Source organism: Seriola aureovittata, chromosome 3 (assembly GCF_021018895.1).
Source record: "Seriola aureovittata isolate HTS-2021-v1 ecotype China chromosome 3, ASM2101889v1, whole genome shotgun sequence".
Taxonomy (NCBI): domain Eukaryota; kingdom Metazoa; phylum Chordata; class Actinopteri; order Carangiformes; family Carangidae; genus Seriola; species Seriola aureovittata.
Genome location: NC_079366.1, coordinates 26,089,621 through 26,101,398, shown reverse-complemented (window position 1 = coordinate 26,101,398; position 11,778 = coordinate 26,089,621). Strand labels below are relative to the sequence as shown.

Sequence of the window (11,778 nt, the reverse complement as noted above, 5' to 3'; positions counted from 1 at the left end):
GAATTTCTTCGTGCTGGGTCGGTGCATTCTTGTTGGTAAAGATAAGGAGGGAAGGACGAACTGTAAATGTAGCTGCGATACAGAATTATGGGCAGAGCTTCGTCTCTTTGTCCATGTATCTGTTTTTCCATCAAATCACTGTGTATCCCTCCCTCTTGTATACATGTTCACAGACATATACAGTTCATCCTATCTAGTTTAGATATAGCTTAATGTTTGTCATGTCATAGTGGCGTGCATCACTTTATCCTTCTCTTTAGACATTTAATGCTTTCCTACAAAGAATACCATTTATGTTACTACTTGGTACTTCTTAAGATAATACACTAAGATTACCATTTTTCTAAGTGGGACTTGGTTGCAAACAGACAAGCTGCCCAATTGATATATACAAGGGATTGAAAACACATTTTATCAGTCAGCGTCTTTCTATGAACAGCAGGTTCCTCCATGAACATAACATTTCTTGTCAAATTTGGAATAGTCCTAGTTATTTCACATGAGAGGTTTCTGTATTTGTGTTTTTGTCTGAGGTTTTCCCACTGGTGAGTCTCTGTCAGAAAAGGTGATCAAAATGTGATAACCCCTAATAAATAATAATTAAATTATAAAATTAACAGATTTTTTTTTTTTCTCAAAATGTAACTCTGATTGTGGTTTATTTAGTCATAAGGTTATAATGTGATGCTTAATTTTTGAAATTGATTTATAACCATGGTCATTTTAACCACATGCACTATAAGTGAAAATTGGACCTGGAGTCCTTGAAAAGCTTTGAAGTTCAACAATTTGAGCCTCGCCGTGTTCATTCTGCAGTGAGAGAGAGAAGGCTACAGTTGTGAATGGGTTGAGGCCATTGTTCGGATAAAGTGAGACAAATGAGACCCTGGAGAGCGCTGCTTATCCACTCATAAAGGTCAGATATGGAGTCACACCAGTGGATGCTAATCCTGACCCTGGGGACTGTGTGCACATGCGCCTGTGGATGCAATTGTTTCACAGGCCTGTGACATTTAAACCTGAATGAGTGTACAGTCCTGGGTGGCAGAACAGTGTGTACGTGCTTGTACGCCTATTTGGCTGGAAAGCAGTGGGCTTTTGCGCCCATGGAGGTTTAATTAGACATGGCCTTGGGGGCAATTAAAACATCAGAGGCTATTTTCTCATGTAGACAACACCAAGTGTTTACCACTGTAAATATTGTCTTGATTTTGATTATGCTGTTCCTGGCTAAACATTTAAAACTGTCAGCTTCCACAGAATGCTTTTAATGAACTGAATGTGCTATCTTTTCTTTCTTTCCAAAAACCATTCATTAATAATAAAAAAAATGCTGTAGCATCTATAGGAAATTTTGTTATGACGTCTTTTATAAAAAATAAAAATTTCACCTGACAGCGGAGATATCATTAAGATGCTGCCACTGTGATATCATTATGGGGTATCACTGTACTTTAGCCATCCTGTAGGCCGGACACACAGTCTAATTGGTATTGTACTAATAACACACTGGCACTCTGAAAACATATAATCCTTTCCCCTTGTGTTCGAGCTATAAGCTTGTCAGCAGGTCACACTGATTGGGGCACCCAGAGTCAGTGGCGATGTAATTTGTGAGTTTTAGTTGAATGCAGTGGAGATAATGACTGAAGGGTCACAGCAACAGTCCCAGCCCAAGTGTAATGAGCAGAAAAAGAATTCATTTAATGCATGTGTGTGTGTGTTGTGTATACGTGACTGAGCTGGAGAGCTGTATATACTTCTCCTTCCTGTGATTATTGCCATCACTGCGTCTTACACCTTGTTTACTGCTTAGTTTGTTGCTTTAGAAAAAACACATTTACATTGTTTTTTTTTTTTTAAAAAGTTTCTCTTAATTTTAGACATCTATAAACAAAGACAAGTTCTCCTGGTAATATCTTCAAAAGACAAACCATAAAACTGTCTATGACCTTTCGAGGCAGGCTTGGTGGACGCAGAGGAGAGACCCAAGATAATTCTACAGAAGCACATGTTGTGACTTAAACCTGCAAACTGAACAGATACAAAACTCTGAATGAGTCGCAGAATGCAAGACCTGTGCAAAATCCAGACTTCAGTATCTCGACAAATATACTGCATGGATTGCCATGAAATTTTGTTCTGCATGGCCTTTGAGGTCCCCAGAAAATAAATCCTATTGATTTTGGTGATCTCCTGAGCAACCTGTCTCAACAACTGTTCGACAGATTGGCCTGAAATCTGGCAAGGACACATGCCGCCTTCGGGATGATTCATTGTAATTTTAATCATCCATAATTTTTCACCTAGCGCTTTAGTCAGGTCACAATTTCAGTTTGTCGAATACTTTGGTTTATGACCATATACCAGCAAAATTAATTACATTATCAACCTTAGCTGCATTTTATGTTTAATGTTAATATACAAAACGTTAGCATGATTAGAGGGTGAACATCAGCATGGTAGCATTGTCTCGGTGAGCGTGTTAGCATGCAGTGAGCATAAGGTCGAAGCTGTGTGACACTGGCTCAGTCACTAGTATCTCTCGTGGACTCTTTTGTCTTATTTCTTCAGATTGTTTTGTTGTGGAAATGTTCGCAAAAAATCTGATGAAACAATAAAACGTGACAAAATATAACAAATTTTATTGAGGCATTTTACCACTCAAAAAAATTAACCATCACACCCAAAACAGGTCAGATTTTTGGCATCACAGCTTGTAGTGGCTAGTTCCACTTTATCACTTTTCTGCTGTCAAATACAGGAAAATTCACAACATCCGTCATGAGACATATTATTGTCGGATATGATCTATCAAATTAGGTGTAATCTTTTTAAACCGATATGAAAGCCTACACTCTTCACAAGCACAAAGAATTGCAAGATATATAGAAAATTATTTGAACGGTAGGTGAAGTAGGTAAGACATGAGGAAATCTTAACAAGGGTTAAGGTTTTGTGATTAATTAAACCCATGAGCACAACTTGTCACACAGATGTCCATGCCTCTAGAAAATGAGGCATTAACTCCATCTTGTGGTGCAGAGAGGAAACTGCCAGTTCAAGGATGACGGTGGTGGTTAGAGGGACACAATGTCAAATAGGACGTTTTACTCCATGATGTGAAACGTAAAAGCCCTGAGAGCCCGCAGGTGAGAACATTATACGTACTTCATTATGTTTATGTAGCAGTTTTCAAATTCCCTTTTTCCTCGCTGTGCCAATCAGCGACGCACGTTGTATCATTAAATGAGAAAAGGATACAGCCAAAAACACAGGCAGCTTTAATTCAGGTACAGCTTTTGGAAATAACATGTCTTACAAAAACAGTCTATTACTACATGTGACACACAAGCTGACCTGAACCAAACTCTGTTTTTCTTTAGTTTAAAAATGTCAAAAAATAAAATGACATATAAATTTAAAAATGAAATTCAGCATTAAAAAAATGTGAGCTGTTGGCAAAGTGATGCTGCAGAGGGGTGATATGTACAGTTACTTCAAAATCACTGCTATTTAAAACAGACATCTTAATGAAGTTGGCACCGTTGTCTCATCGTCATGAATAGAAAAAAAAAGACATTAAATTATATGAGGATCCTGTTTGACTCTTGTCAGCCTTATTATTTTTTTTTAAGTAATGTTATCCTTCCATTTAAAAACAAAATTACTACAATATGACGCAACTTATTATGTCTGAGAAATTTTAAATCTAACTCAGCAGCTGACAACCCATTTCTTTAAAAGGGATCCCTTATTCCCCTTCACCTTGACTCTTATCAACCTCCTTTTTGTCCTCTGGCACATTTTTGTCATTTTCCTCTTCACCTTTCTTGTCTTCTTGGTTCGTCTCCACTGCATCCTGTTTCTCCTTCTGCTCAGGTGTGCTTGCATCTGTTTTTGCTGTTGTCACATCAGGCTTTGGTGCATCTTCTTTTACTACTTCCTGAACGTTGTACTTTCTATACAGTGTATAGTCTTTTACCACACTGAGGCAACACACAGCCTTAATGACCTCCACAATGATTGTCAATTCTGGGTTCGTCAAATCCACTTTGTTTTTAGGGTTCAGCTTCCCCACAAGACCTGCAATGATCAAAAAACGAAAGGTCAATTCAGTTTTAAACACCGTCATAATTAATCTTAAAAAAAAAAAAAGGTCAGATCAATATTACCTGCAATTGATTTGATGATTTCGTCTCTCTTGTTGTGGCTGCTGTTGCGGGCTTTGAAGGCGATCTGATAGGTAGCACAACTTGGGGTTTTGAACCAAGGCTCCAAGAAGGTGGTCAGGTACTTCACCATATCATCCTGGAAGGCCTTGCACGTTCCAGTTACCTGGATGAGATCAAAACAAGGATCACACACTGCAGACAACAATACTAAATTATTTTTGTTTTGATATATATACTTGACATTAAGTTTGATTGTAATAAAACACTGCACCTTATTTAAACGACAGAAAACAGCCTAACTGTTGTAAATTAGGTGTCTACGTCATTAGAAGTGTTATATCTAAAAATGTCAAATAATGTGTCATTTCCAAAACCACCAGTTTACTTGTAATAAGCATAGAAATCATTTAAGTCATATAAAAAGCTAATCTGCTCCAAAGTCCCTCAACCTCTTGTATAATAACATCTTTTTATGCTGCACGTGCTGAATCACTTCTATCACATTAAAAAGAGTTAGGTAGATTGCTATGATTTCAGCTGCTCACTGGTAGCATCCGAAGGATCACGCGGGACTTTTTCTTCTTGGTGGTGTGGAGATCAGACAGGATGTGATGAACCAACTTGTCAGATTCTAGGAGAAAGCAAAGAAAACAAATATTATAGCCATATTACAAAGAGATAAACCATTAACTCTTCTTTCAATTAAATGCTTACCCAGATTTTGAGTTTTGATGAAGATGACATTGTTTGCTCCGCTGTCCAAAGCCTGGAAGCGCCTCTCGGGTTTAGTTCCAGATGCTTGCAGCTGTGCCACTTCCTTCTTCAGTGCGACCTCAACATCCTCTTCTTCAGCATCTTCTTCTTCACTGCTGCTCCCAGTATTATCTTGCAACTGTGATAATAAGAGTAGCAAATTTTAAATACCATATTAGGACTGCAACCAACAATCATTAAATTCATTTTTCATATTTTTTGAATTTTTCTTTTTTGAAAATACAGATAAAGTCCAAGGCTGACTAAGGTGATATCCTCAAATTGCTTGTTTTGTCCCCCTGACCACAAATCCCGAAACCTGAAGCGGTCCACTTCTTATAATATATGTCATGTTAAATCAGCAATTACTCACATCTGATGAGCTAAAACGAGCATATATCTGTAATTCTTGCTTAACAAGTTACTTCATTTGCTCGTGATTAATTGTTTGAACATTACATCAGATTGTTAGACATCATTTTTTGTCGTTTCTGACTCAGAAAATGAGTAAATACTGAAATGGAAACCAGGTTTACATTTAGTTTAAATTTCCATATGCATTACAAGCTGTCTGTTCCAGAGCAATAACGCATCCTTTTGCCCTAGCTACCTTCATATAATATAATATAAAACACAAATGCGCAATAAAAAAAGCTAAATAAGGTCAAAAAAAAAAAAAAATTACAATTCAGCTTTTGTTTCCCACTACTTTTTCGAGGTGCAGTTCACTTGTTCAACCTGCACAGAAACTTTTGGAAACAGAACTAATATCAAAATGGCCTTTAGCTTTTAAACGCAGACAGTGCTGTGCAATGTCCTCTGATCTTACAGCATAACAGGAAACATTCAAATGTTGTCTCGCTCACCTTCTCGGGTCCGTAGAGCTCGTCGGCGTATTCGTTGAGCAGATTGAAGGCCTCCGCGGTGCACTTCCTCTCGTTCATGTTGCATGTGATGAGGATCCCCTCCATGCCCACCTCCAGCTCTCGGGAGCCCTTCCACCGCTTGTTGTGGTGGCCGGCCACATACCGCTTCTTGCTCCGTTTCCTCGACTCGTTTTGCGCGGCTGACATGTTAGCAGAGAGGCTTTCGTGCTGATTCAAAGCTTTGTATTTAAGCTCAGTAGCAGCGGGCTACCTTCTTGTTTTGGTTACTCCCCTTCGGCTTTATTAGCCGTTAGCGTAACCGTTGGAGCTAACACAAACTGTACGAGATTTTTAAAACTGCAGCGACTACAATGTTAAAGCCATGAGAAGTTCACGTTTTTAGTATAAACATGCGCTCAAGTTGAAAGTGCGGCTGTTTCACGTTTCAAGGAACGACGTCTCATTCAGTCACAACATAGCACGTTTTAGGTAGCCATGTACGGCGTGCGAAGAGGGACAAAAGCCTTCGACATTTTCACGATTCAAATATACTGTTAACTCACTCACCGCGTATTTATTTAGGAAACACTATACTGGGTAAAGCTTCCCTTTACTCTGAAACAATTTCTCTATGCCCAAGCTCATCTGAGATGGACTGACACAAGGAGGAGAAACAGTTTAAATGGTTTTTGGAAATCGTGGACATTGTGTCCTCCCAACTATGGGGAAAAAGGACCATTCAGATCGTTGCAGACTTCAGAAGCCAGCATCTGTGGCATCTTTTGGGGGTGTGTTCATACATCAAATTGAGAATGCATATATATTTATTTATTTAGTATATTACGTTTATCAGTCTGAACGTTAAATATCTTGTCTTTGTACTGTATTCAAATCATTGTTTCCTGTTTTTATTTAGCCTTAACAGAGCAGTCCAACTTCTTCAGAGTTGGGGTTGTACTTCATGTAAAGGTGATGCTGAAAACCAAGAAGCAAAATGAATAAAGTAAAAAACTATTGTGTTTATTTCATTAAGCACAATAAGCACAAATACAACTGTCTTTATTATCATTATTAACCATTTAATTTAATCTCCAAAGGGATAACATTCATTTTTAGCCATGTGTTTATTATTGATTCATACATGACAAATGCCTCCCATAAAATGCATCAAAGCAAAAATACTCAACTTACAATTTGCCATAGCAGCCAATTTGCTTTTTAGCATTAATTGAATTTGCTGACATCAATTATCAAAATTGGAATCACTAACTTTAGCATTTAAAATGTCTGATAAATAAAGGTTTGATTTGACTCCTGTATGTACTTCATAAAAGGAGAACTCTCCAATATGTGTGGCAGTGCAATAAATAAAATGTCCTTCATTATCTAAAAGCCCAACTCTTCAGGGTTTTTTTTTCCTTTTTTTCCATTACATTACATTTACTCATTGGACAGACCTTTTTATCCAATCCATGTACAAGTGGGGGGGCATCATTACAGCTTTTTCTAATATTAGAGAAGATTAGGGTTAGACACAGGTTAACCAACAAAATAGTTATTCAGGAACCACCTTTGTGGGAATTATTCATACTTTGCATTGAAAGTGTCTCAGTGTCAGAGTGACTGGTACGAGGGTGGAGGTGCAACTGTTTCTCCAACACCTTAATAGCTTTTTCTTAGTGTTGACCTTTGTTGCGGACGACAGTTCAGAGCCGAGCTGATCTGACAGAGTGAAACAGACGACCCGACAGCAGGATGGTCGACTGCACAACTCTTCATCAGAGATGACTCCCATTTGAAGAACTCGCATCCTTTCTGGATCCTGCCTCCGCTGCCTGAGCGGCGGACCGGACAGCAGTAAAAACCTCGGCCCTGGTTCGGACCACCGTTGGACACGACCTGTCGCTTTGCACGACGGCCGCACGCACACAGTGGGGATGTGATCTTCTGTCCTCTTGTTTTCGCAGAAATGAAGGAACGGCTGGTACATGATGAGAGTGTGTTGGCTGACAAAGAGCAGAGGACATTCTTGGGGGTGTACGAGCGAGATGAGGAAGGATGGGAGGGAGCTGCAGCCTGTTTTGCTGGGTCAGTGTAGATGGAAAAGGAAGATGGAGTCTTTTTGTGCTTTCTATTTTGCGTGATGACTGGTTTGGGCTTGGCAAATGAGGTATTCAGTGTGGAGGTGTTTTCTGGGATGAAAGATTTGCGCCTGAATAAAGAAGGCATGTTTGTTTCGGAGGTTTGTGGGGCTCCTTCTGACTTCTCTCGGAGATGTAGAGAGGTTTTAAGTCCTATTTCATGCCTATTTGTTTTGGAGCCCCAAGTAACGGCCTTAGGCACAGCAAAATATGTATCTGGCTCTGAGATCGCCGAGTGCTGCACCATCTTCTTTAACTGATCCGTTCTTATCTTCTTTGTAGATACAGAAGCTGTGGATACGTCACTGGTTTCAGAATTGTTTTCCACACTCATATTGGCCCTTAAATGTGAATTGTCAGAGTCTTCCCACACATAACATCCACTGTCAAAATCTGACATGTACTCAGTGTCACACTCTCTATCATCTCCATTGATAACATCATCTTCAGCACCCTCCAACACCACATGATCATATGAAGCACACCTCTCCTCTGCTTCCACTAGAAGATCTTCACTTTCCTCTTCCTCCACAAGTTCCACTGCTGCTCTGGTTTTTGAGAGCCGGTGATGTGGATGTGAAAGGGATCCCAGAGTAGTAGAACACAGAACAAGGCTTTTGTTGCCGTTACTGTGTGGTGAAGTACCATTTACCATAACTGCAGAGGAAAGGTTAGCGACACCCTCTGAGGTAACTGACCTCCTGCTGCGTCCCCACAGGGGTTTACTTGTACCAGTCAGAACGGTCTTGGGTGAGATCAGGCTTTGAACAGATTCCTGAACCGAACATGACGTTTCCTTTGTATCTAAATTCATTGTATTGGTTTCTGAACATGATTTTATTTGACATGGTTTAGGTGATGAGGGTTTGGTTGTGGTAAGTGTATTTTCCTCTTTATCAGTGTTGGCCTTTTCTTTCTTGTCTGCAGTTGTGTTTCCAAACATGGGTTTGACTGTTGACGGGGTCTGTGAGAAGAAGATAAGATGAGAGATATAATCGACAACTCATACAATATAATCCATTCCTGATTTTCTTTGAAACTGTAATATGAAATCATTTGTGTTAGTAGTTATTGTGGTTATGTTCTACAGCCCTTTGAGCTGCATGGTTAGTTATCGTTCCCGGTCTCCAGAAAGATGCATTTCAAATTTCATCAAGAACAAAATTATTAAAAATGGACCACATAAAAGGCAGGAAGATCATGGTTTATTACTTGCAGCAGTCCACAGTCATATTTGTTTATTTATATAAAAAAATCTGCACAAAACATGTAAAAAAAACTACATGTAAAATCTCTCTGAACCAAAAAGGCTACATCAGTGAAGATCTCCATAGATTGTAGTCATCATCCGTAACAGGCTTTGCTTTTGGAGACAGAAGGGCGGCATGGTATTTAGGAGCTGGGATGTATCGTCGGACGATTGCCACTCACCCTTTCAAGGCTTCTAGTGATCTTCATCACACACCCATCCCTCATCATCCTCGCAGCCAACTGAGCTGTATTTCGAGAGTCATCCAAACCTGAGGGGAAAGAGGATAAAACAGGTTTAGATTATATCTGTTGTCTATGCAGATTTATTTGGACCAAAGAACTTTTGCTCTTTTTGTACCTGAATGTTCTCTCCCTGAAAACTGTATTCCTAGATCTTGTAGCGCCCCGTTCAGGCCTTTGGGTTTCCTGTTGTAGAAGAGCTGGAAAAAACAGAAAAAGGATTTATTACACGTGGGCCAAAATGATTAGGCCTTTAGTTAATGATACACATTGATAATTAATTAATTGCTCAGATAATCATTTATTAAATAAAATTGTTACAGCTTCTTAAAATGTGACAATTGCTGTTTTCTCTACTGTAAATTGAATACCTCTGGATTTGGAAGATGTTGGTCAGAAAAAATAAGCGATTAGGCTCTGATAAATGAATTTTGTCATAATTAAAAATGTAAATTTAAAGAAAAAAAACAAGAAATCCCAGGATAAGATTAGTAGATTAATCAATTACAAAATGTATTGTTTGATCACAAACATAAGTTAGACAGCACGAAAGAGAATAGATGTCAAAAGGGAAATCAAGTGAGCTTGTACTTACTCTGTATGTGCTTCTCAGGTCTATCCAGCTGTTGAGTACATCAGGTTTATGGAGCTGCTTGCGCTTACACTCGTACTGTAAACAAACTCCAAGATCCCAGTCTGATACGCAACGCAAATGGTGGCACATTACATTTGTATCGACAAATACAAGGAATTCAAAGTTCTTGTATAAGTGTCGCTATGTCTGAAGATGGAAATGGCCTTGTCTTTGACATTCTGTGTGATCTTTTTTCCAACGCAGGAAAGAATCTCTTAAAGTGAGCCAGGACCACATGACGAGGCGTACCAGGTTCGTTACTAACAATTTATGGCTCAGCAAGCCGAATTATAGACCAATTAAAAAATATTTTTTACCTGACCACGTGAGGAAAGTGCACAGTTTTTGAGAAGGTGAAGGTGCAGAACATCTCTGTTGTCTGTTTGGAAAGACCACACCCTTCTCAAGCTGCAGGTTTTGTATCCAGCGGCAGAACCGAGAAAGACAGATCTGGAGTGGGATCCCTGCCTCAACTTGCACCTGGGAGACAGAGAAATGAAGCTGTCAGATGCAACATAAAACCATACACATGTAAACACAACTAGAAAGTGCAGTGGTCTTTGTAGCTGTAGTTGCATATGCACAGACACCTGTGTAATCCCTGTCAGCTCAGTGCAGAACTTAGACAGAATAGGGTGCTCCTGGGGTTGAACATATGTGTGAAACTCAGACTCGACTTCCCCTGAGGACGTGTTCAGCAGGACAGCAGGGAACTCAACTACAGGAAGGTGGAAAGAAAATAAAAATGTTACTGCCAATAAAGGTGGAAAAAATAAGTCGTCCTATATGAAACATATATTTTAAAAGATCAGTTCTACTTACTAATTTCCTGGCTGTAGTTGTTTTTCTCTCTCCAGCAAGTGGACTCAAAGTCAATCACAATCAGATAGGAAAATATTTGATCTGAAAGAAAGCAGACAGTGTTACAGAACTGCCACAGCAATCAAATCTAAACATTAACCCTCTATGTAAACGTTATCTATTCAGACGATCATACTCACTAGATACCAAAGATTTCTTTGACCCGGATGAAGATTGACTCCGCTGCCTCAATAACCCGAGCTCTCTGTGGAGGGAGGGAGAGATTAAAGAGGAAAAACTAAAACCTTAACTACCGCAAACACGACCGATTTCCTTGAATGCAGTTACTAAACTAAACGTTCATGCTGTTTTTTGTCAAAACTACAATTTCTTTTTGCTGAATAAAGCACTGACCTTTAAAGACATTCAACTTAACACAAATGTTTAACCTAGATACTCGAACGTATCTTTGTCTTTCCAGTTTGTTGTTTGGGTTGGCTGTTTAGCTAGTTAACAGGCTAAAGGCTGTTGGTTTACCAACTACTTACTTGGCCAGTTTCTTTGTAGACATAACTGTTTCTTTGAATCCAGGAACCGCTGAGATTTTTGTCACTAATCTTACAATAAAGAATGCAAAATTATGATAGAGTCTCGCCAGTAGCTACTGAGGAAAACAAAGCTAAAATCGCGCTGTTCTTTTAAAAAAAATACTCATCCATCATTCTGAGCTCGATTAGTTGTGTCTGCAAAGTATAATCAACTGCCGAAACAAATAACCGATCATAGAAAAGCCACGAAGTTAGTCGAAACGGAACGAACTATACTTCCGGTTTGACCATCTCATATCAAAATAAAAACATGAAGAAGAACGAAAAAAAAAAAAATATATATATATATATAGAGGTATAACGATATGG

General features: G+C 39.0%; 2 protein-coding genes across 2 annotated transcripts; both read right to left on the bottom strand.

Moving 5' to 3' along the window:
- Positions 1–2,620: 2,620 nt before the first annotated feature.
- thumpd1 (THUMP domain containing 1) lies at positions 2,621–6,576 on the bottom strand. Its single transcript, XM_056371207.1, has 5 exons — positions 5,795–6,576; positions 4,890–5,067; positions 4,721–4,806; positions 4,176–4,338; positions 2,621–4,086 (listed from the first exon to the last, which is right to left on the bottom strand). Exons 1-5 carry the CDS (start codon positions 5,999–6,001, stop codon positions 3,755–3,757), a joined length of 966 nt encoding a protein of 321 aa, XP_056227182.1. The 5' UTR covers positions 6,002–6,576; the 3' UTR covers positions 2,621–3,754.
- Positions 6,577–6,793: 217 nt separating this feature from the next.
- On the bottom strand, positions 6,794–11,603 carry eri2 (ERI1 exoribonuclease family member 2). Its single transcript, XM_056371205.1, has 9 exons — positions 11,410–11,603; positions 11,062–11,126; positions 10,883–10,963; positions 10,651–10,778; positions 10,378–10,540; positions 10,022–10,122; positions 9,545–9,626; positions 9,367–9,455; positions 6,794–8,899 (listed from the first exon to the last, which is right to left on the bottom strand). The coding sequence occupies exons 1-9, from the start codon at positions 11,430–11,432 to the stop codon at positions 7,457–7,459; spliced, it is 2,175 nt and encodes a 724-aa protein (XP_056227180.1). The 5' UTR covers positions 11,433–11,603; the 3' UTR covers positions 6,794–7,456.
- Positions 11,604–11,778: the final 175 nt, after the last annotated feature.

Bases quoted from the DNA above. Each gene is read 5' to 3' on its own strand.
- thumpd1 (XM_056371207.1), bottom strand. From the start codon at position 6,001: ATGTCAGCCGCGCAAAACGAGTCGAGGAAACGGAGCAAGAAGCGGTAT. The intron at 4,339-4,720 runs GTGAGCAGCTGA...GATCTCATCCAG, and splicing joins TGATCCTTCGGATGCTACCA to GTAACTGGAACGTGCAAGGC. The intron at 4,087-4,175 runs GTAATATTGATC...TGATCATTGCAG, and splicing joins AATCATCAAATCAATTGCAG to GTCTTGTGGGGAAGCTGAAC.
- eri2 (XM_056371205.1), bottom strand. From the start codon at position 11,432: ATGTCTACAAAGAAACTGGCCAA. The intron at 11,127-11,409 runs GTAAGTAGTTGG...CTCCCTCCACAG, and splicing joins TCTACAAAGAAACTGGCCAA to AGAGCTCGGGTTATTGAGGC. The intron at 8,900-9,366 runs GTGAGTGGCAAT...TTCTTCTCACAG, and splicing joins TCACTAGAAGCCTTGAAAGG to ACCCCGTCAACAGTCAAACC.